General features: G+C 44.2%; 1 protein-coding gene across 1 annotated transcript; it reads left to right on the top strand.

The window, feature by feature from the left end:
* The first annotated feature begins 939 nt into the window (after positions 1–939).
* Positions 940–19,294, top strand: LOC134484986 (nidogen-2-like). Its single transcript, XM_063280806.1, has 2 exons — positions 940–2,292; positions 19,066–19,294. The coding sequence occupies exon 1, from the start codon at positions 993–995 to the stop codon at positions 1,500–1,502; it is 510 nt and encodes a 169-aa protein (XP_063136876.1). The 5' UTR covers positions 940–992; the 3' UTR covers positions 1,503–2,292; positions 19,066–19,294.
* The last annotated feature ends 1,135 nt before the right edge of the window (positions 19,295–20,429 follow it).

Raw genomic sequence — 20,429 nt, 5'->3', positions numbered from 1 at the left:
TTAGGAGCCCGTGGGGGGTTGGCCTAGCTGAGAGAAAACTGGCTGTATGTGGGAAATTTCATGCTCCTGATAATAAAATAGTAATAAAATCTCATCAGGCTCCCCAGGCTTAGAGCAGAGGGGATGTTTATGGTGGAGGGGATTCCCCAACACAGTTGCAGCTGCTTTCCAGGTTGTGAGGTTTTCCAGGCCTACAGGGCAGCTGGGGTTATGGACTCTGTGTACTCCTGCTAGTGCAGTTCCTTTACTCCCATGCTTTGGGAGAAAACACTCAGTTGTCCTGCCCTGGCACCAGGCAGCTTCACTCCAGGCTCCAATTGAATGCACAGTCTGCGCTAGGGTGGTTTGCCCCAGGGAAGGTAAACAGCTGGGGAGGACATTTCAGAGGGTGGCAGTATCCTCCCAAAGTTTATCCAGTGATTGGGGATAGAACTTGGCAGTCAGCCTTTCACAGAGGCATGCTTCTCAGCAGGAAATGTGGGTGGGGCAGAGCAGTCCCAGGATAGAGAGGAAGCTCCTTTGAATCTATATCAGAGGGCCTGGCCTCTTGCAAGAGGGGTACCCGGGACGCCAGGGCAGGGAGCACACTCCAGTGTGTAATCTCATTACCCTCCCTCGCTCTGCCAACCTTGTGCGCACAGTCGCTTACAGCCTACAGCTGCCCGCGCCTAGTGTCCCTCCAGCCCATGAGGTCACCTCCTGCAGAGCCATAACCCATACTGGAGAGTTGTGGGTAGCCCAGGAGTAGTTGGGACAGCCCAGACCAGATCAGGCCAACAGTCTCACATTCCCAGGCTGGCTGCTCCACCAAACTACAGCAGTCTTAGAAAACCTAATGAGAACCAGTTTTAGTGGCCGCTGGCAAACTTTCTCAGACTCGCTCATTGGTCAGTGGCCGAGAGCTGTAGCCAATCAGTGTTGTGGTTCCGCCCGCATTGCAGACAGAAGGTCCGCGTGGGCGTCTGGTGGGCACTGAGGCTTGCAGAGACTTGATGTGTGGAGGGCAGAGCCAGGGAGGGGCGAGCATGTGTTGGGACCTGACAGCCAGGCGGCTGGCACCGCCATCACCGCTATCGCTGCTCCTGGTGTTGGTGCTGCTGTCCGGAGCTGGGGCTCTGCGTCCTGAAGAGCTCTTTCCTTACGGGGAGTCGTGGGGAGACCGACTGCCACAGGAGGGCGACGATGAGAGCTCTGCCTCTGAAGCTAGCAGTACCTCTACGCTTCTACCGTGTCCAGTTCAGCAACCTCTACATAAGTTCAGCTCCCAGAGGTGCGCGGCTTGGTGTGGGGTCGTAGTTTCTTCCCAGAGTGTGGAGCAGCTAACCTCCATGTTTAACTGTCATCGCCGCTGGGGACCAGGCTTAGCAGTGGCGCTGCAGCTTCTTGATCCTTACTGTGGAGGAAAAAGGATCATTTCAAGGGAGAGCTGGAACCGTCCCTGTCTACTTCGACTTCACAAGCAGAAAGATGAAGTTGAGGCGGCTAGTGCGGTTTGCGTTTAGGGGCGGTGGGAGGCTGTGCATGCAGGCATAGTAATCTAATTAAGGACACGGCGCCCAAGGTGTGCAGTGGTGGAGAAAGATGAGCGGGTTCGAGAGCGGCCGCACCTGTGGGTCGCAGTGCACTTGAGGACTGTCGCCAAAGTTGAGTTTGTTACCCTGGATGTGTCTCAACCTGCAAAGAGCCAAGGGACTCTTCTTGACTCTAGTAGAACTAGGACCTTAGGTGCGTTCGACTGGTGGTTGCCCTTGGGACTTGAGTGACCATGTTTTGCCCTTTTAAAAATGTTTATGTGGGGCGGGATTCACGTGCCACCTCATGAGTGTGAAGAGCAGAGAACAACCAGTTTTTTTTTTTGTTTTGTTTTGTTTTTATTTTTTTTTTAATCCCACCTTCTGTCGGGTCCTAAAACTCAAGTCTTCAGGTTTGACTGCAGAGTACCCTTACCTGCTGAACTGTCTCACCGTCCTGTGGTCTTATTGTAGGTGGGCACCAATGGCATCATCTCCACCCAGGACTTACTCAGGGAGACTTAATATGTCGTTGATGATTTTCCTACTTACTTCCTAGTCATTGCCCCATTCCTGGCTGACATCCACTCGAGTCACAGCAGTGGCCAGATCCTGTATGGAGGACACCTCCTGGGCTGTGCTGAGTCTGGCTGCTTGCTACCTGTGCCAAGGTTTCCTGCTGACCGGGTCCAGCTTCCCCCCTACCCACTTCTTCCTGGCCACCTGGGAGCAAGTGGGCCCCTAGGAGGAGGACAGTCTTGGGGCTGCGTGGTCTGGAGAGGTAAGTGAGGGATACTCTGCAGCTGAATAAACAGAAGGGTTGGGCTTGAACCAGAAACTAAGGCATTGGCTAGGAGGCATTCCCTTGATTCTGCTCCTCAACATTAAGAAAATCACTTAGCAAAATGAGGGAGTAAGGTGCAGATACCAAAGACCCTGAGGGAACTTAAGACAATTTACAGGGTTTTTTCTGTTTTCTGGAATCACCTATAAGTACACAAATATTTCTAATGATATATTCATCGAAAAAAGTTAAAATTTGGGATTTTTTTTTTTTTTTGTATGAGCTGGGTTTGGTGTCACTCGCCTTCAATCCCAGCAGAGTCAGAGAGGCAAACAGATCTCTGTGAGTTCTAGTCGAGACTGGTCTACAAAGTGAGTTCCAGGACAGAATACAGAGAAACCCTGTCTGGAGAAATCAAAAATAACATGTAGGTTCCTGTGTACATTTCTAGTTATTTCTTTAGCATATTGTTGCCATTGACTACAGTGGGTCCACAGTGCCCATATTAGAGTTTCACTTGCTTGTTCTGCTGTATAGTATGCTCTGGTCAGTGTATTTCTGTAACATTTATTACAACCGTATAAAATCTCACCCTTCCTAGTGGTCATTAAGGTTGCTCGCATGACGTTTTTACTATAATTAATACTATAAAATGCTTTATAAGGTTTTTTTATTCGTGTGTGTGTGTGTGTGTGTGTGTGTGTGTGTGTGTGTGTGTGTGTGTGTTTGTCTTTCTCTGTGTTGGTAAGGCCAGAAGAGGGCTTGGGCCCCCTGAAGCTGGAGTTGTTACATACAGGCAGTTGTGAACTGCTTGACTGAGAATGGATACAGAGATTTGAGTAGCATGCTGAAAGGACTACAAGGTGCTCCTAACTGCTGAGCCACCTCTTCAAAGCCAACACTTTTTAAAGTGTCAAAACACTGCACAGCCTTAGCTGACATCACAGGAAAGTGAGCAAGCATGCCATGAACTTCTTAGTAAGTTCCTTGTAGCTTTCTCCACATTGCCTTTGTAACAGTTTATATGCTTCTGTCTGCAGGAGCCTGCTTTGCAGTCTCCCTGGAGAAAACAACAACTCTGCTCTGGCTTTGGTCTTGGCAACATGTGAAGTGGGTATGGGTGGGTGAGGGTAAATGACCTCATTCCTGGTGTAGGTAGAGACAGAGTCCTCCTGTGAAATTCTACCTGGGTGTAAAATGCCATAGACCTGGAACAAATCTGTGTTTGCTTTAACTCCCCTAGAGCCTCTGAGCTACAGAAGTGATGTCTTCCCTAAGAGCTTGCCCATTGTTCCTGTCACTGACAGTGGCTGTGTTTGTTCTATGAACTTAAAGGAAGAGACATGTTTTCCTAAAGCCTGCACCAGCAGAGATGGAGAAATAAACATTGTTTGAAGCTACAGTTTTTTACTTGACAGGTTAACATCCAGTTTTGTTTACTGACTAGCCTTGTAATGCCTTGGGTTTGACATCTCAATTACAGTTCAAAAGAATACCTTCAACTCAAACACTGCCTCCTTGGGGCAGGCCAGCCAGCTAGAGGGCTAGAGAAGACAGTCCCCACTGTTAAGTTTCATTTGCTCAGTCATTCATTCATACATTCTTTTTAAAACGTTTATCTAATATCATGTATAACAAGCTTATAGTGAAAAAAATAAACTTTTCTAATACAAGAAACTAGGTGGCCACTTCTAATATTTCTATTTTCTTACGGTCTTTTTAAAAAATTTTTCATTTATGAGTGAGAGTGTGGGTGTGCATGCACCTGTGTGCATATCCATGTGTGAACCAGAGGTCAATTTTAAATGTCTTTGCTTGGGAGCCATCTTGTCTTTCTACTCAGGGTCTCTCTGGGACCTGGGGCTCCCCAGTTAGGCTAGGCTTGCTGGCCAGTGAGCCCTAAGGATCTGCTTGTTTTTCTCTCCAGAGCAGAGATTACAAGTGTGCTGCCATGACCTGCTTTTCAGCTGGGTGTTGCCATTCAAATCAGGACTTCATGCATGCACAGCAAGCACTTCATAGGGTGTGCTGCCTTCCCAGCTTCTCCTGTAATGTTAAAAAACTTTATGTCACAGGGTTAGGGTTAGGAGCTAGGGGTTAGGGTTAGGAGTAAGGGGTTAGGGTTAGGGTTATATATGCAGAGTCATATATATCATATATAATCTCTATCTAAACATAGTCAATATTTGTTAATTCAGAAACTATTTTTACATATTTTCCTTAGATCGGCACTGAAATAGACATAGACTCTGAGTGGAATGCTTTTACTCTGAAAGGCCTCTCTTACATTCAGTAGGAACACCATTGATAACCTTTTGTTGTGGTAATATGGTAGACTCTCCAGCTAGAGCTTCCTCCTAACCCATCCTGATTCAGGGATTCCATTTGGGTAGGTTTCAGTGAGCAAGCAATTTCTCCAGGATAGAAGGCAGAGCATGTATCAGCCTGTGCGCTGGAGGTTAATGTACTAGGGGCATGGCAGGCACAGTGTCTTTCAGAAGAGCAGGGTGTTGGGATCTGATGCAGGAGCACTCAAGGGTAGAGACGTTGTCCCCTCTGAGGACTGCAATTGGTTCCTGGAAGTAGGCAGCCTTGAATGATTTGAAGTTGGGGAAGTCTGATGTTTATGTTGTTCCTTTTGTTTTGCTTTGATCCCCCCCCTCCCGCCATGCATCTCAGGTTGGCCTCAAACTTCATAATGGAGGATGATCTTGAATCTCTGATCCTTTGATCTGACTGACCTGTGCTGAGATAGTGAGTGTGCAGCATCACAACCTACCCATTTGATGGGAACTGAACCCAGAGTGCAGGCTGAGCCACAGTCTTTCTGGTGAACTTAGTAAGGGTCAACTTCTTAGACAACTGTTAAATAGTCTGTTTGTTCACACCATCAGACTTCTCCTTAAATTTTTAAAATTGTGTTTATGCACATGGGACATATGCCTACACACCATTGCATGCAATGCCCGTGGAATACCCTGGACCGGATTATCTATAGTTGTGAGCTGTCATGTGAGTGCTGGGAAATGAACATAGGTCCTCTGGAGGAAGAGCCAATGATCTATCTCAACCAGGGAGCCATCCCTCTGCCCGCCTCTCCTTACCTTCTTGCAGGACTGTTTTATACTGTCTTCTCAACACAGTCCCACAGGATAAGTACAGTAATTACTGTTTATATCACAGAAGAGAAAATAATTTCCAAATCTGTCTTAAGTGAGGCAAAGTCACCTTAGAAGACATACTTTTCCCCTTTCTTACAGTTTTCATGCAAGACCCATTTCTGTACATGAATCATAGTTACAGTAGTTACAGTAAAAATCGCTGTGCTTTTTCTGAAGACATCTAATAAATAAGGTTAGCGTTTTAGTGTTCATTGCGGCTTTGGTGCTAGGACAGTTCTTGGAGCCACATTCAAAGGAAGTGTGAACTGGAGTGAAATTGCTGTGAAGGATGCTTCTGATGATAACCTCACTTTGAAATTACTGCTCTGCTGCTCCCAAGGAAAATTCAGCTGAATTAGCTAGCCTCTTGAAACAGAAAAAACAAACACATAAAAAAAAATTAGAGCAGGAAGCATTTGCACTGAGGCTCCGGGGTCTTGAGGCTGCGGTGGGTCTCAAGTGTTTTAGTGTTTATTTGACATGAAGGTTACAGCCCCAGAGAGATGAGTTTACTACTTAGGATTCTCATTTTATCAGCAATATTTCATTAGAAACGGTCTTTGTCAGTTTCTTTTTGGTGTCCGTGCACGCTGTACCTGTGTCTGTGTGTGTGCCTGCGCATGTGTGCGCACGTGCAGGCACACACAGACATTCATGCCTGGCTCACATTTGTGTGGAGATGCATGTGTGTGCAGACCAGAGAAGAACTTTGAGTGTCATTCCTTAGGCACTCTCCACCTTTTAAAAATTATTTATTTGTTCTGCGTACATGTGCATGCTTTGACACTGTGGTAGTCACAGCACAGCTTCAGAGTCAGCTCTCTGCTAATTCTCCTTCATGGGGTCTGGGAATTGAACTCTGGTTATCAGGCTTCTGAGGTAAGCGCCTTTAACCGGCTGAACACTCTATCCAGCTCCCTTTCAAATCATTTTCAGGCACACTTCCCTCTGACCCAGTACTCAGCAGCTAATCTAGGATTGATTGCTGGGTGATGAGGCTCATGGAGCTGCCTTCCTTCCTGTGGGACTACAGATCTGGGACTGACAGACACCATGACTGTTTTTGTTCAGTGTGTATTCTAGGGATCAAACTTAGGTCCTCATGCTTGAATAGCAACTCTTCACACTGAACCATTGAACCATTTTCCCAGCTCTTCCTTCAATTTTGCAGTTCTGGGACTTAAACACAAGTCCTCATGAAGGTTAGCTAAGTAAGTCCTTCATGAATGAGCAACACCCATAGGCACAGTAATTCATTCATTACACCTTCCAGGTACTTGTGTAGTCAGGCACAAGGCAGAAAACACTTGCAGCAGTGGTCTTGGAAGACACAAGCCCTCAGTCTTCATTTTCTAAGCTGTAGATTGACATGGTAGTGCTGACTTCTTAGGGTTGTCATGAGAATTAACCAAGGCAATGTGTTGTTCCTGCCATGTAACGATCTTGTGGTAGAACTCCTTTATGTAAGGACTTGGTTTTTTTATTTCATTTTATTCTCTGTGTGTGTGTGCATGTATGTGTATGTATATGTTTATGTGCTACATGTGAATATGTATGTCTATGTATTGTGTGTGTATGTAAATAATCTGTTTATGCTGTATATGAAATTGTGTGTCTACATGTTCATGATGTGTATGTATGTCTGCATATTTGCATTATGTGTGTGTTTGTATATGTGTGTGTGTGATGTGTTTGTCTGTGTATGGTTTATGTGTATGATGTGTCTATGTGCATGATGTGTGTGCTTGTGTGTGTCTGTAATGTGTGTTTATATGCATACGGTGTATGCAGGTTGTGTGTGAGTGTATGGTGTTTGTACGGTATGTGCATACTGCATTGAGGCCACTTGTGTGTGCATGATATATATGTGGGGTGTGTGTATGGTAGGTGTGTAGGACATGTATGGTATGTAGTTTTGTATGATTTATGTGTGCACATGCAGAGATTGGGAGGAGATCCTCCCGGTACCAGTTCTCTCCTTTTACATGGGTTCCTGGAACTGAACTCGGATTTCAAGGCAAGGGATTTATTTACCTTTTGAGCCTTCTCTGGGCCTCTCTATAAGTACTTTTTAAATGGAGGGTTTTCCAAATTACTGTTTTGGGTTTTTTCCCCTTTGTTTTTCTTATCTTTTTGTAGGGGAATTTGGTGGAGAAAATTCTGTGGCTTTCTTGTCTTTTAACTTTTCCAAACATCCATATTGTTCTTCAGATATTGCCATAGGCTGAATGGACTTCAGGACATGTTCCGTTCGATGAGGTTTTGAGCACAGGATGTGTTTTCAATTACTCCTGTGGAAGGCTCTTCTGAATACTTTGAAGGCCCTGGGACTGAACTCTTGCTTTGATAGATTTTTTTTTTTTATTTTTGAGGTAGATTTTGGCACACACCAATCTCCTTTGCCTCGAAGATTCTGTGATCTCTACATAGTTTTCTTACATCTGGTATAGTAATATTAATATTAGGCACTGGAAATGACATCAGAGGAATAATATCTTTACAGTGTGAAATGTTTCTGCTCTCTTCATTCCCTCCAGGATGTTCACATTGGGTATGACAGAGTGTTCTACCTGGCATCCAAGAATGGCATGGTGCAACTACATTAAAAAAATGAACAAATAAAGTGTTTGTTCATTTAGTTAATCTGAGATTTCTTAAACTGTCACTTCATAGAGCAAAAAGGTTATGGCTAGAAGATCTGAGTAATGATGGGTGCCGATTTTTTTTTGTTTGTTTTGTTTTGTTGTTGTTGTTTTTGTTGTCGTTGTTGCTCTGTGTGTTTTTGGTGTCAGGGGAAGGCTATTGTGTTCTCACTGGGGAGGAGGGTGTTATCTAGAACTGAGTTAGATAGTATGTCGAAGGTTTTTGTTGATGAGGAATTTCATTTGAGTTGGAAGGACCACAGGAATGGGAATTGAGTGTGAGTGGTAGGAGAGCTTGCCCTCTTCTGGGCTGCATCTTGGGAGAAGGATGGGAGTGTGGAGGTTGCTTCAGAAAAGGATGGAAACATTGTATCTGTAGTCAAGAAGCAGAGAAAGATGGGTGTTGTTTCTAAGCTTTCTTTTTTCTTTGTATGCAGTGCAAGCCTGAGCCCAGGGAATTGTGGTGTCTATATTTAGGGTGGGTCTTCCTTCCTTAATTAATCTAATCGAGATACTTTATCAGAGACATGCCTGGTGACTATTTCCTGGATGGTTGTAGATACCGTCAGATTGACAGCTAATAGTATGCATCACAGCTGGTCCCTGGACACTTTAACATGGAATGGTGGGTGTTGAGTTGGTGCAGAGGTGACAGTTGTTGATCAAGAACTTTAGGTTTAGCTGGAGCTTTTAATTTATGGAGCTAGAGTTCACAGAAAGGGTATGTGTGTAATGTACCACATGTCAGTGAAGACAGAGAGGATAGAGAATAACTAGATATATGAAAATGGGTTGAAGAAAACTGCTTAGGTGTCCTTGAAGACTACATATGAAGGAGGATACACTATGCCATCGTGAAAGCATTAGGCATTCTCTTGACTCTTCAGTACCGGGGTGAATTTGGAACACCCTAAGCACATCAGTGTCCCCATGGGATGGGGATAAAATAACATACAAAGTGGTTGTTGGTGTTCATACCAAACATCGGAGGCCAGAATCAGTGGCCTTACACCTCCATAGAATGTGTCTTTAAGAAGACTGAGCATTGAACTTTGTCCCCCAGGAAGGAATCACCTCATTTCTTATTTTGTTATCATTTTGGTAAGGCTGGATAGACAAATCCCTTGTTATAAAGATGACATTCTGCTGGTTGATGTTTTACCCTTGTTGGATGGTATGTTTGAGAAGCCTTCTGGTTTTCTGTCTGAACAGGAAACTGGAGACCTTGCAGCTGGCAACTCTGACCTGATCCTCTTTGCACTGCTCCCCACCCTGTGACGAGCTCCTCTCCTAGCTGGCACTCTCTCTTTCTCTTTGAGGAAGTTGGGAGGCCATGACTCTTGTACAGGTTTTGGCAGTGCAGCTGAGGGCTTACCTTCAGAACCTGTGTGGAGGACTCTTGGAAAACTTGTATCTGGAAATGTGAGGGCCTTTCCCTTTGGAAAAGAGTCAGACAGAACGTGTCTCTAAGGAGGGGCTCTTCAGGGTCTATGAAGTGGCCTCTTAGCGATTCTGTGTGGAAGTCTGTAGCCCTGACAAGGGGTTCATGTGTGGCAGATTTCAAGCAGGTCAACTCTTCCGGAATGTACTTTGGGATCATAAACTATATTAAAAGGAAGTTTTTGTTGTTTTCTCCTCCGTTATTTGCCTGTTTTAATGGAGATGAGTAAATGAAAAACTTGCCATCTGAAGTGACTGCTTCGCCAAAAGGTGACACAGAAATGATATAGAACAAGTAAGGCACTACATGTGCACATCTCCAGGTTAAAAGTCAGGCTCTCCCATCACAGCCTCCTCACTTCTTCCCAGACCTCCTCCCCACTGCCTTCTGATCTCCACATGTAGACAGCCCTTATCATAGGGAATTTCTCTAAATTTAGAACCTTGGTTCTCCCTTATCTTGTGATGTTGACTGTGGCCATCCTATCAGGAGCCTCCACAATTGGTTATTTAAGGATGGGATTATTAGTTCGACTTTTCATCTCCTACTTGAACTTTGTTGTGACTGAAATAAAGCTTTGGCAGCCTCTGGCCCTACCCTGACTGATGATGGATGACGCATGTTCTTCGTGTACCTGAGTTGAAAACTTAGAGGTTTTGACCTTTCTGGGGAGGTCAAAACAAGGAAGGTAAGCCTACTCTTCCATTTAGAGAATACAGAGGAGCTACAGAGCTTTTTTTTTTCTTGAAACCATATTAATATCTGCATTTCTTTGTCTTATTACCCAAACCTCAAAGCTGTATTTTAGCACTATGTGTCAGAAAGGTAAAAGTGACATTTGAGATGTTCTAGAACAAGACAGAAAAAAACACAAGGACACATTCATTCCTTGTATTCAGTTTTGAGGTTCTTGGTGTGTCAGTTTGTCTTGTTTAGCAAAATGAAGAGGTAATGATACCAATAAGTGATTTCTTTTCCTTCTTGTCATCCACCTTCTTTATAAAGCGAGTATTTGTAAGAGAAATGTCTCCCCAGTTCCCTATTAAATTGTAAAACATATATGATCTAGTGAGAGAAGCCAACTACAGCGTCTAAGACAGTGGAGCATCCCTTAACTAATTCTTTGGTGGAAGAAAGTGGTAATGGCAGAAAAGGTCCCTTTGAAACTCACTAAACGAAATATCAGGGAATAATTCCACAGTCACCCTGGTGTTAATTCAGACTCCAACTCTCATCTAAGTCTGCCTTGGCTCCCACAGTGTTTATCTTCTTTCATTGGCTGCCACTGTGATGCTACCCCACCCCCACTCTGATGTCCTGGACACTCTCCTTTTTCTGTGGCCTCTGCCACCATGCCTGTCCCCAGTCACTCTCCTAAAATTCCACTCCTGGCTGTTTTCCTCTCCTATAATTCAGGCTCTTGGGGCATAGTTTTTTGGCTCTGTCCTGACTGCAGCATCAAACATAATGTGGTTTAGCGGGTATCCAACCCCAATGAATTACTATTCAGATGGTTTAGTGAGTGGAGGCCAAAGCCAAACCAGACAACCAACAGGAGCCAAATACATACTGGAAAACCAACAAAGTGGGTGCTGAAGGATGGAAGGGGTTCCACAGGGAATCACAGTCCTCGACCCCCAGGAGTCAGTGCTTGCTGGTTAGGATTTTCTTGGTGCAGGGAAATATGAACACAGCATCAACGCACTTAGTAGGAGTGGGGACCCTCAAACACTGTGTGGAGGCCTTAGTGGAGCTGAGCCAGGGAAGGGAGATTGGGTCAGAGCATGTGTCCTGGAATGGCTTCTTTGGTAGTTTTCAGATGACTGTCTATTGTAGGGGATGAGCTGTTGGGTCTGGCTGGCTTCCACCATTAATCATTGCCTGACCTTAAGCAAGCCCCTTTGTCTCTTTCTTCATCTGCAATGTGTAAATAGATTGAAGAGGAAAGGGAGTTTGGCTGTGAGATCAGTAAAGATGCCTTTTGATCAGCTGCTTCCTGACTGAGTGTTGCCTGCAGTAGGCAATGGGTGGATGCATAGATGGATGGATGCATGTCTTGCTGGATGCATGGATGTTGGATGCATGGATGTTGGATGGATGCATAGCTGGCTGGCTGGATGCATGCTGGCTGGATGCATAGATGGATGGATGGCTGCATAGATGGATGGATGCATGGCTTGCTGGATGCCTGCTAGATGGATGCATAAATGGATGGATGCATGGATGTTGAATGCATGGTTGGATAGATGGATGCATAGATGGATGGTTGCATGGATGGGATGGTTGGATGCATGGATGGATGGGTGCATGGGTGGGTGCATGCATGGATGCTAATATGATATCTGGATGTGAAAGCCGTTGAGGCACAAAATAAAATCTGAGGGTATGGAATGAGCAAGTCAATTTTGCTCCTTGTCCAGAACTCTCAAAAGAGTTTGGACTGGAGAAGCTTACAACCTTAACACTTTTAAATACAGTGTTTTAATGTTATTTATTGAGAATTTCATACATTGATACAGTATATTTCAGTATATCCACTTCACCCCCTGTATTTGTTCTAAGAATCCCTTGAATACAGTGAAGCCTACTCATGGGTGAGGGGCCACCACTGCAGCATGGTCCACTCACTAGGGAACCCCCCCCAAAGTAAACCCTCCCCTAGCAGTTCTCAACTGTCAGAATCTTCTCAGCTGCAGGCAGGGGCTTCAGTGCCCTACCACATTCGTGCTGGACTGTTGAGTGGTTTGCTCTTCTGCTGTACACCAACTGCACTGAGTTTGGGAGTTCAATGACCATATCATGAGCACATGTCATTGTTTTGACCCAATTCCTTCCGACCTTTGGCTCTTAAACTCTTTCCACCTCTTTTCTTTCCAATATTCCCTGAGCATTGAGGGAACTTGATATGGTGGGAGCATCTGTGGCTGAGCTCTCCACAGAGAGTTTAGACTGGTTATGAATGTGTATTAACTACCATCCACTGTATGAAGATCCTCCCTCAATGACCACCGAGAGCTGTGTTAATATATGAGCTTGTAACTGGTATAGTTTGATACTATATATCCGTTTAAGAAAATAGTAGTTATTGTTCACTCCCAGGGCTTATGAGCCTCTCCACCATGGTTTCTTGACCAGATTTACAATGCCAGGCAAAAGTTTCCTCTTGTAGTGCAGACCTTCAATCCACCCAGAAAGTGATTGGTGATCCTCATAACATTCCTGGCATTCATGGCACACCCATGAGGACCTCTTGCCAGGACTATTGTTATAGAGCCCAGAGTAGTCACAGTGGAGTGAGAATAGTCTGCATAGCATCTTCTAGCATCATAAAGGGTAGCTAGCAGGGGTGGAAGCTTCCTGCTAAGTACTGTGCAGGCAGGTCTCTGTTATTTCTTCAAGTTTTTTGACCTACTTGTGTGGTGTCATCAGCTATAGGATCTTACCATCACATTCTGATGGGTAGCCCTGAGCCATGAGAATTGACAACTCTGGTATCATCTCTGTGACATCCTTGACCAACAACTTGAGAGCGAGGTGTCCTACATCTGGCTCTGGCCTTTTTGAGAACTTGTAGCCAATGGAAGGAGAATTACCCACCTTATAAGTCAATTCCCTTTAAACGTCCATTGTAAGTTGGCAAGTAGCTTTTCATATGGCTTTTGTATTTTAATGTTCGTGGATGTTTTACCTACCTGTATCTGTGTGAGGCTGTCAGAAGTCCTGGAACTGAAGTTACAAGCAGGGGTGAGTTACCATGGGTGAGTAGGTGCTGGGAATTGAACCCAGGACCTCTGGAAGAGCAGCCTGTGCGCTTAACTCTCCGTCTCTCTGGCCCTTCATATGACTTTTTCAAATATCCTTAGTGTTAGTTAGTTCTTCTTCATCTTCTTCCCTGCAATCCTAAAGATTTTAAACCAGTGTTTCATTTATGCATTATTTAACTATTGATCTAAATTGGTAGAAAAGATTTAAAAAAATAACACATGGTTTACAAAATTATATTTGTAATTTGAAGAGGGGATTCTAAAGGAGATTATGTTCAAAACCAACATGGGGAAATCCTAAAAAGGATCTGGCGTCCGCCCCCTTGTTGGAACACCTTACCTGTGTTCTGACTTTCTTCTTTTGTTTATTTCTTTGTTTAAGGGTGTCTGCAATTCCTTTTTTTCCACAGCTTAACACTTTCCAGGCAGTTCTGGCATCTGATGAATGTGATTCCTATGTCCTCTTTCTCTATCCTGCCAATGGTCTTCACTTTTTGGAACTCGCCCCAAAGAATCCTACAGTGTCCAGCTGCAGCTTCCTGCTAAGGTGGGCTTCTGCCAAGGGGAAGCAGATGACCTGAAGAGAAAAGCCCTGTATTTCAGCCTGACTAACAGTGAGCAATCGGTGAAGAATCTCTACCAGTGACTAATGTGGAGTGTGTGACTGTGCTATGCACTGGAAGGACATTTAGGAGGGACACTATCTCTAGTGGCCAGAAACCATTTGATAATAACCTTTGGTGGCTTCTAAGAAAGGCTCTGGTTCAAAACCAAGAGCTAAGCTGGCCCTCTGGAGCTTCAGGGTCTCCAAGATGTAAAAGATTCTTTCTTTTTCCTGCACTATCTGTCAGGCATAGAAACCAGAACCAGCAGTGATTATATGTTTTTGCAGAACTACTGGGGCTTGCTGTGAAAAACATTGTTCTTGGGGCTACACAAAAATATCCAGTCATAACTAACTGCCTCAGTGGAAGCTTTTCAGGTTAATGATTTCCGGAGAGGAGGCATAATGATTCAGTCTTTCAAACAGGTATTGTTAAGGATTAAATTATGAGTACTATAATGGGGGGGAGGTAGATGAGGCTTTTAGTCGTCTCAGATTTCTCCTGGCATCATCACCTGAAATCATGCTGATTGGTTTACCCACAGCGTTGCCAGAGACAAATCCATTTCTTAGTCTCCCCAGTGGGTTATTCTGCTAGTGCTGCAGTAGGCTATTCTGCAGGTGTCTGTCCAGTTGGTGCTCCTATGAGACTATTGACTTCAGGTGGGCTCTTTTGTCTTTGTATTCTGCAATACAAGCTTAGCCCATAGTAGTTACTTTGTGGCTCCCCATAGTTACTTCTCAGTCAAACTAAAACTAGATCGTGGGCAGATAGAGTGATAGAGCAAAAATTTGCTGATCACTTTATCTGCAGGGCATTGTGATAAAACTTGCAGATATTATCTTAAAACTCTCTCAACTTATAGGCGGTAAGTATAACTATCTTCCCAGTTTTACAAATAGTCTTACCGAAATTATAAAACGTGCTTATGTCAGAGTTAAATGGCTGAGCCATAGTCAATACAGCTCTGAAGTATGGATACAGGGGTGATCTCTTATGCAGAGTAGATAGGGTGTTTCTTACTTGGATTTCATGTTACCTGGTTGTTTGTATTTTGGTTCATTTTATCAGTCACTCCAGTTACAGCTCATTCTGCCCCTCTCCCACAATTTTGATATTTCTGGAAAGCATCAAAGGAGACAGTGAAGAACCGGAGTGAATGGATGACAGTTTTTGTGTGTGCACGCGCGCGCGCGCGTGTGTGTGTGTGTGTGTGTGTGTGTGTGTGTGTGTGCATGTGCATGTGCATGCATGTGTGTGAGCATGTGTATGAAGGCCTTTATGGCTCTAGTAGGGAAACACAACTTTCTCCTCACATGCTTTTTGCACACACACACAGTCACAGACACACAGGCACACACATGCACATGCACAGCAGCTTCTTATGGCTATGCAGGTGGAGCTGAACTTTCTAAGCGATTTGTCTTTGAACCAAGCGGGACTCATTTGTCGCCGACATAGTTTTCAAGATACAGATTAAAGAAGCCTTTGGCGAATGGAATCACAGTTTCTTAGCAAATTTACTTCATTCCCATTGGGACTCAGTTGTAGCAGGCATGGTTTTCTAGATTTAGGCAGGAGTAGTTTTCTCGAATGGAGCTGAATGCTTAAGCGAATTCTCTTCTTTCCAAGCGGGAATCATTTGTAGCATACGTAGTTTGCAGGATATAGCCTGAGGAAGCGTTTGGCAAATGGAATTGCAGTTTCTGTGCGAATTAAATTTGTTAGAAGTGGCACTCAGTCGCTGCAGGCGTAGTTTTCAAGATTTAGGTAGTGCAAGTTTTAGCAAATGGAGCTGCTGTTTCTAAGCGAACTCTCTTCATTCCAAGCGGGAGTCATTTGAAGCTCGCGTAGTTTTCAAGAAATACACTAAGGAAGCTTTTGGCAAGTGGAATCGCAATTTCTTGGCGAATTAACTTCATTCCAAGTGGGAGTCAACTGCAGCAGGCGTAGTTCTCAAGATGTAGCAGGACAAGTTTTTGCCAATGGAGCTGCAGTGTTTATGCGAATAATCTTCATTCCAAGAGGGATTCATTTGTAGCAGGCGTAATTTTGAGGATATATACTAAGGAAGCATTGGGCCAATGGAATCACAGTTTCTTGGCGAATTTACTTGGATACATTTGGGACTCAGTTGTAGCAGGCATCGTTTTCACGGTATAGGCAGTGCAAGTTTTTGCAACTGGAGCTGCTGTTTCTAAGAAAATTCTCTTTGTTCAAAGCGGGACTCCTTTGCAGCACGTGTAGTTTTTAAGATATAGACTAAGGAAGTGTTTGGCGAATGGAATCGCATGTTTCTTGGGGAATTAACTTCGTTCCAAGTGGGACTCAATTGAAGCAGGCTTACTTTTCCAGATATAGACAGGGCAAGTTTTCTCGATTGGAGCTCCAGTTTCTGAGAGAATTCTCTTCCTTCCAAGCGGGACTAATTTGTAGCAGGCGAAGTTTTCAAGATACAGACAAAGGAAGTGTTTGGGGAATGGAATCAAAGTTTCCTGGCGAATTAACTTCGTTTCAAGTGGGCCTCAGTTGTAGCAGGCATAGTTTTCAAGATATAGGCAGGGGTAAATTTCGAGAATGGAGCTGAAGTTTCTAAGAGATTTGTCTTCGAACCATGCGTGACTCATTTCTTGCTGACATAGTTTTCAAGATACAGATTAAAGAAGCGTTTGGCGAATGGAATCGCAGTTTCTTAGCAAATTTACTTCGTTCCCATTGGGACTCAGTTGCAGCAGGCATGGTTTCCAAGATTTAGTCAGGAGTAATTTTCAGGAATGCAGCTGAAGTGCTTAAGCAAATTCTCTTTGTTCCAAGCTGGAATCATTTGTAGCATGCGTAGTTTTCAGGAAATAGCATGAGGAAGAGTTTGGCAAATGGAATCACAGTTTTTGGCGAATTAAATTTGTTACAAGTCACACTCAGATGCAGCGGGCATAGTTTTCAAGATATAGGAAGTGCAAGTTTTCCCAAATGGAGCTGTAGTCTTTAAAGGAGTTCTCTTCATTCCAAACATTTGTGTTAGGCATAGTTTTCAAGACATAGATTAAGGAAGCGTTTGGCGAATGGAATCGAAGTTTCCTGACGAATTAACTTCGTTACAAGTGGGACTCAGTTGTAGAGGCGTAGATTTCAACATATAGGCACGGCTAGTTTTCCCAAATGGAGCTGCTTTTTCTACTCGAATTCTCTTCGTTCCATCGGGACTCATTTGTCACAGGCGTAGTTTTCACGATACACACTAAGGAAGCGTTTGGCGAATGGAATAGCAATTTCTTGGCGAATTAACTTCGATCCAAGTGGGCCTCGGTTGTAGCAGGCATAGTTTTCAAGATTTAGGCAGGGGTAATACTCACGAATGGAGCTGAAGTTTCTAAATGATTTGTCTTTGAACCAAGCGGGACTCATTTGTCGCCGACCTAGTTTTCAAGATACAGATTAAAGAAGCGTTTGGCAAATGGAATCACAGTTTCTTAGCAAATTTACTTTGTTCCCATTGGGACTCAGTTGTAGCAGGCATAGTTTCAAGATTTAGGCAGGAGTAGTTTTCGAGAATGGAGCTGAAATGCTTAAGCGAATTCTCTTTGTTCCAAGCGGGAATCATTTGTAGCATGAGTAATTTTCAAGAAATACACTAAGGAAGCTTTTGGCGAATGGAATCGCAGTTTCTTGGCGAATTAACTTCGTTCCAAGTGGGAGTCAATTGCAGCAGGCGTAGATCTCAAGATGTAGGCAGGGCAAGTTTTTGCCAATGAAGCTGCAGTGTTTAACCGAATAATATTCGTTCCAAGAGGGATTCATTTGTAGCAGGCGTAATTTTGAGCATATATATTTGGCGAATGGAATTGCAGTTTCTTAGCAAATTTACTTCGTTCCCATTGGGACTCAGTTGTAGCAGGCATGGTTTTCAAGATTTAGGCAGGGTAGTTTTCTCGAATGGAGCTGAAGTGCTTAAGCGAATTCTCTTCGTTCCAAGCGGGAATCATTTGTAGCATGTGTAGTTTTCAGGATATAGCCTGAGGAAACGTTTGGCAAATGGAATTGCAGTTTCTGGGTGAATTAAATTCGTTACAAGTGACACTCAGTCGCTGCAGGCGTAGTTTTCAAGATTTAGGTAGTGCAAGTTTGAGCAAATGGAGCTGCTGTTTCTAAGCGAACTCCCTTCGTTCCAAGCGGGAGTCATTTGTAGTAGGCGTAGTTTTCAGGATATAGACTAAGGAATCGTTTGGCAAATGGAATCACAGTTTCTTGGTGAATTAACCTCGTTCCAAGTGGGACTCAGATGCAGAGGGCATAGTTTTTAAGATATAGGAAGTGCAAGTTTTTCCAAATGGAGCTGTAGTGTTTAAACGAATTCTCTTCGTTCCAAACAGGACTCATTTGTGTCAGGCGTAGTTTTCAAGACATATATTAAGGAAGCGTTTGGCTAATGGAATCGAAGTTTCTTGATGAATTAACTTGGTTACAAGAGGGACTCAGTTGTAGCAGGTGTAGATTTCAACATATAGGCATGGCTAGTTTTCCCAAATGGAGCTGCTTTTTCTAAGCCAATTCTCTTCGTTCCAGCGGGACTCATTTGTCACAGGCGTAGTTATCAAGATACACACTAAGGAAGCGTTTGGCGAATGGAATCACATTTTCTTGGCGAATTAACTTCGTTCCAAGTGGTCCTCGGTTGTAGCAGGCATAGTTTTCAAGATATAGGCAGGGGTAATTTTCACGAATGGAGCTGAAGTTTCTAAGCAATTTGTCTTTGAACCAAGCGGGACTCATTTGTCGCCGACATAGTTTTCAAGATACAGATTAAAGAAGCATTTGGCGAATGGAATCACAGTTTCTTAGCAAATTTACTTCGTTCCCATTGGGACTCAGTTGTGGCACGCGTAGTTTTCAAGATTTAGGCAGGAATAGTTTTCGCGAATGGAGCTGAAGTGCTTAAGCTAATTCTCTTCGTTCCAAGCGGGAATCATTTGCAGCATGCGTAGTTTTCAGGATATAGCCTTGCGCGGAGCCATATTGGATTTGGGCCTAGCCCCTTTCTGACTGCATGGCTCAAAGTGACTAGGTGACTCTGAGCTGTTTGGCCACAGATACTCACCCCTAAGATGACTGCCATAAGTCTTAAGATTGTTGGACAAAGCCTCTCCCATGAATTTACAGCACAGGAAGATAACATTCAAGGGATGCCTCAGCTCGAACAGATACCAGTTATCTCCTCAGTCTACACCCGGTGTCTCCACCACCTGACCTCATCGCCTGACCTCTTTGCCTCCAGACTGCCTATATCCTCATCTCCCCCTCCTTCATGTTTCACAAAGGTCACTACCCCTACCTGAAAGCCTAAAAAGCTGTAACGTTCATCCCAATAAACGAGACCTTGACAACAGAACTTTTGCTTGGTCTCCTTCTTCTCTTCACCCCCATTTGGGCCCACAGGTAGAAAGCCTCTTCGGGACACTGAATAACTTGGTCCCCGCTGGCGGGGACAAGTGGCGCCCGAACACAGGGACCCTGAAGCAAGGCTGACTACAGGACGACGGAGATAAGAGAGCTGCTGCGGGAATCGAGGACTCTTCAGGCTGCATCGCTTGTGCGTCGCTGGAGAGGGAGGTAAGGACCGGTCGAATAATTGTCATCTAATTGCCATGGGGAATGTATGGATTTAGGAGGCTTGTTTCATAGGAGAGTTCAAGCGCTCACTCAGGGAGAGAGGATTAAGAGTTAAGAAAAAGGATTTAATCATGTTCTTTTATTTTATTGATGAAAAGTGTCCCTGGTTAATTTTATGTGAATTTTTTTTGTCTTTGTGTGAGAAACTTGTCCTTGGTTTATTATTGAAGGAGCAGAAATTAATTCCTATAGTTGGAATAAGGTTGGAAAGTGTTTAAATGTCTTATTGTAAGAAAAAGGATCCTAGGCCGTTCCGATTCAGGAGGTAGTGTCTGTGTCTTTGTGTCTTTGTGTTTTGTGCCGGCTAAACTCTGGGTCTCTATTTCCTCACGAGTTCTGGAGTTCTGGAGTTCTGGTTTTGCAGCTGCTCCCATCTCAGGCTGAGAGGGATGATCGTGTCTCAGGAGAGACGCAAATGTGAGCAGTAGATGTGCCAGGGACTCACTGATTGCGCTGCCCTGGGAGACGCCCCAGGAGGTAAGAAGGGACCCCAGGGACGCCTGGGAGATTCCGGTCTGGGTGCCAGTGAGGATTCGGCGATTCTCATGGATTGGAGAAAAGACCCGCATTTCTGGCTGTCTGTATTTCCAGAGTGGCCCTTGTCTGTGTTTCTTAGGTCTTTGTTTTGTGTTACTTGTGACTTTGACAATGAGAAGATTCTGGTTGGGAAGGAGGAGTGGTGTGGAATCTGCTCCCGTTCATCTGTCTTTGCTGAGTTCATGGAAGCTCCAATCTGAATCAGCTCAGTTTTGTGGCAATCTTGTGGAGGCCGCTTGTTTTTTGTTTTGTGCGCACTTTTGTTTTTTTGTCTGTTAATCTTTTGATTGTCTTTCTATGTGACTAAATGCTTTTGC

The sequence above is a fragment of the Rattus norvegicus genome, chromosome 1 (assembly GCF_036323735.1).
Source record: "Rattus norvegicus strain BN/NHsdMcwi chromosome 1, GRCr8, whole genome shotgun sequence".
Taxonomy (NCBI): domain Eukaryota; kingdom Metazoa; phylum Chordata; class Mammalia; order Rodentia; family Muridae; genus Rattus; species Rattus norvegicus.
The sequence above is the reverse complement of the archived record's forward strand: the minus strand, read 5'-3'. Positions and strand labels throughout refer to the sequence as shown.

Bases quoted from the DNA above. Each gene is read 5' to 3' on its own strand.
- LOC134484986 (XM_063280806.1), top strand. From the start codon at position 993: ATGTGTGGAGGGCAGAGCCAGGGAGGGGCGAGCATGTGTTGGGACCTG.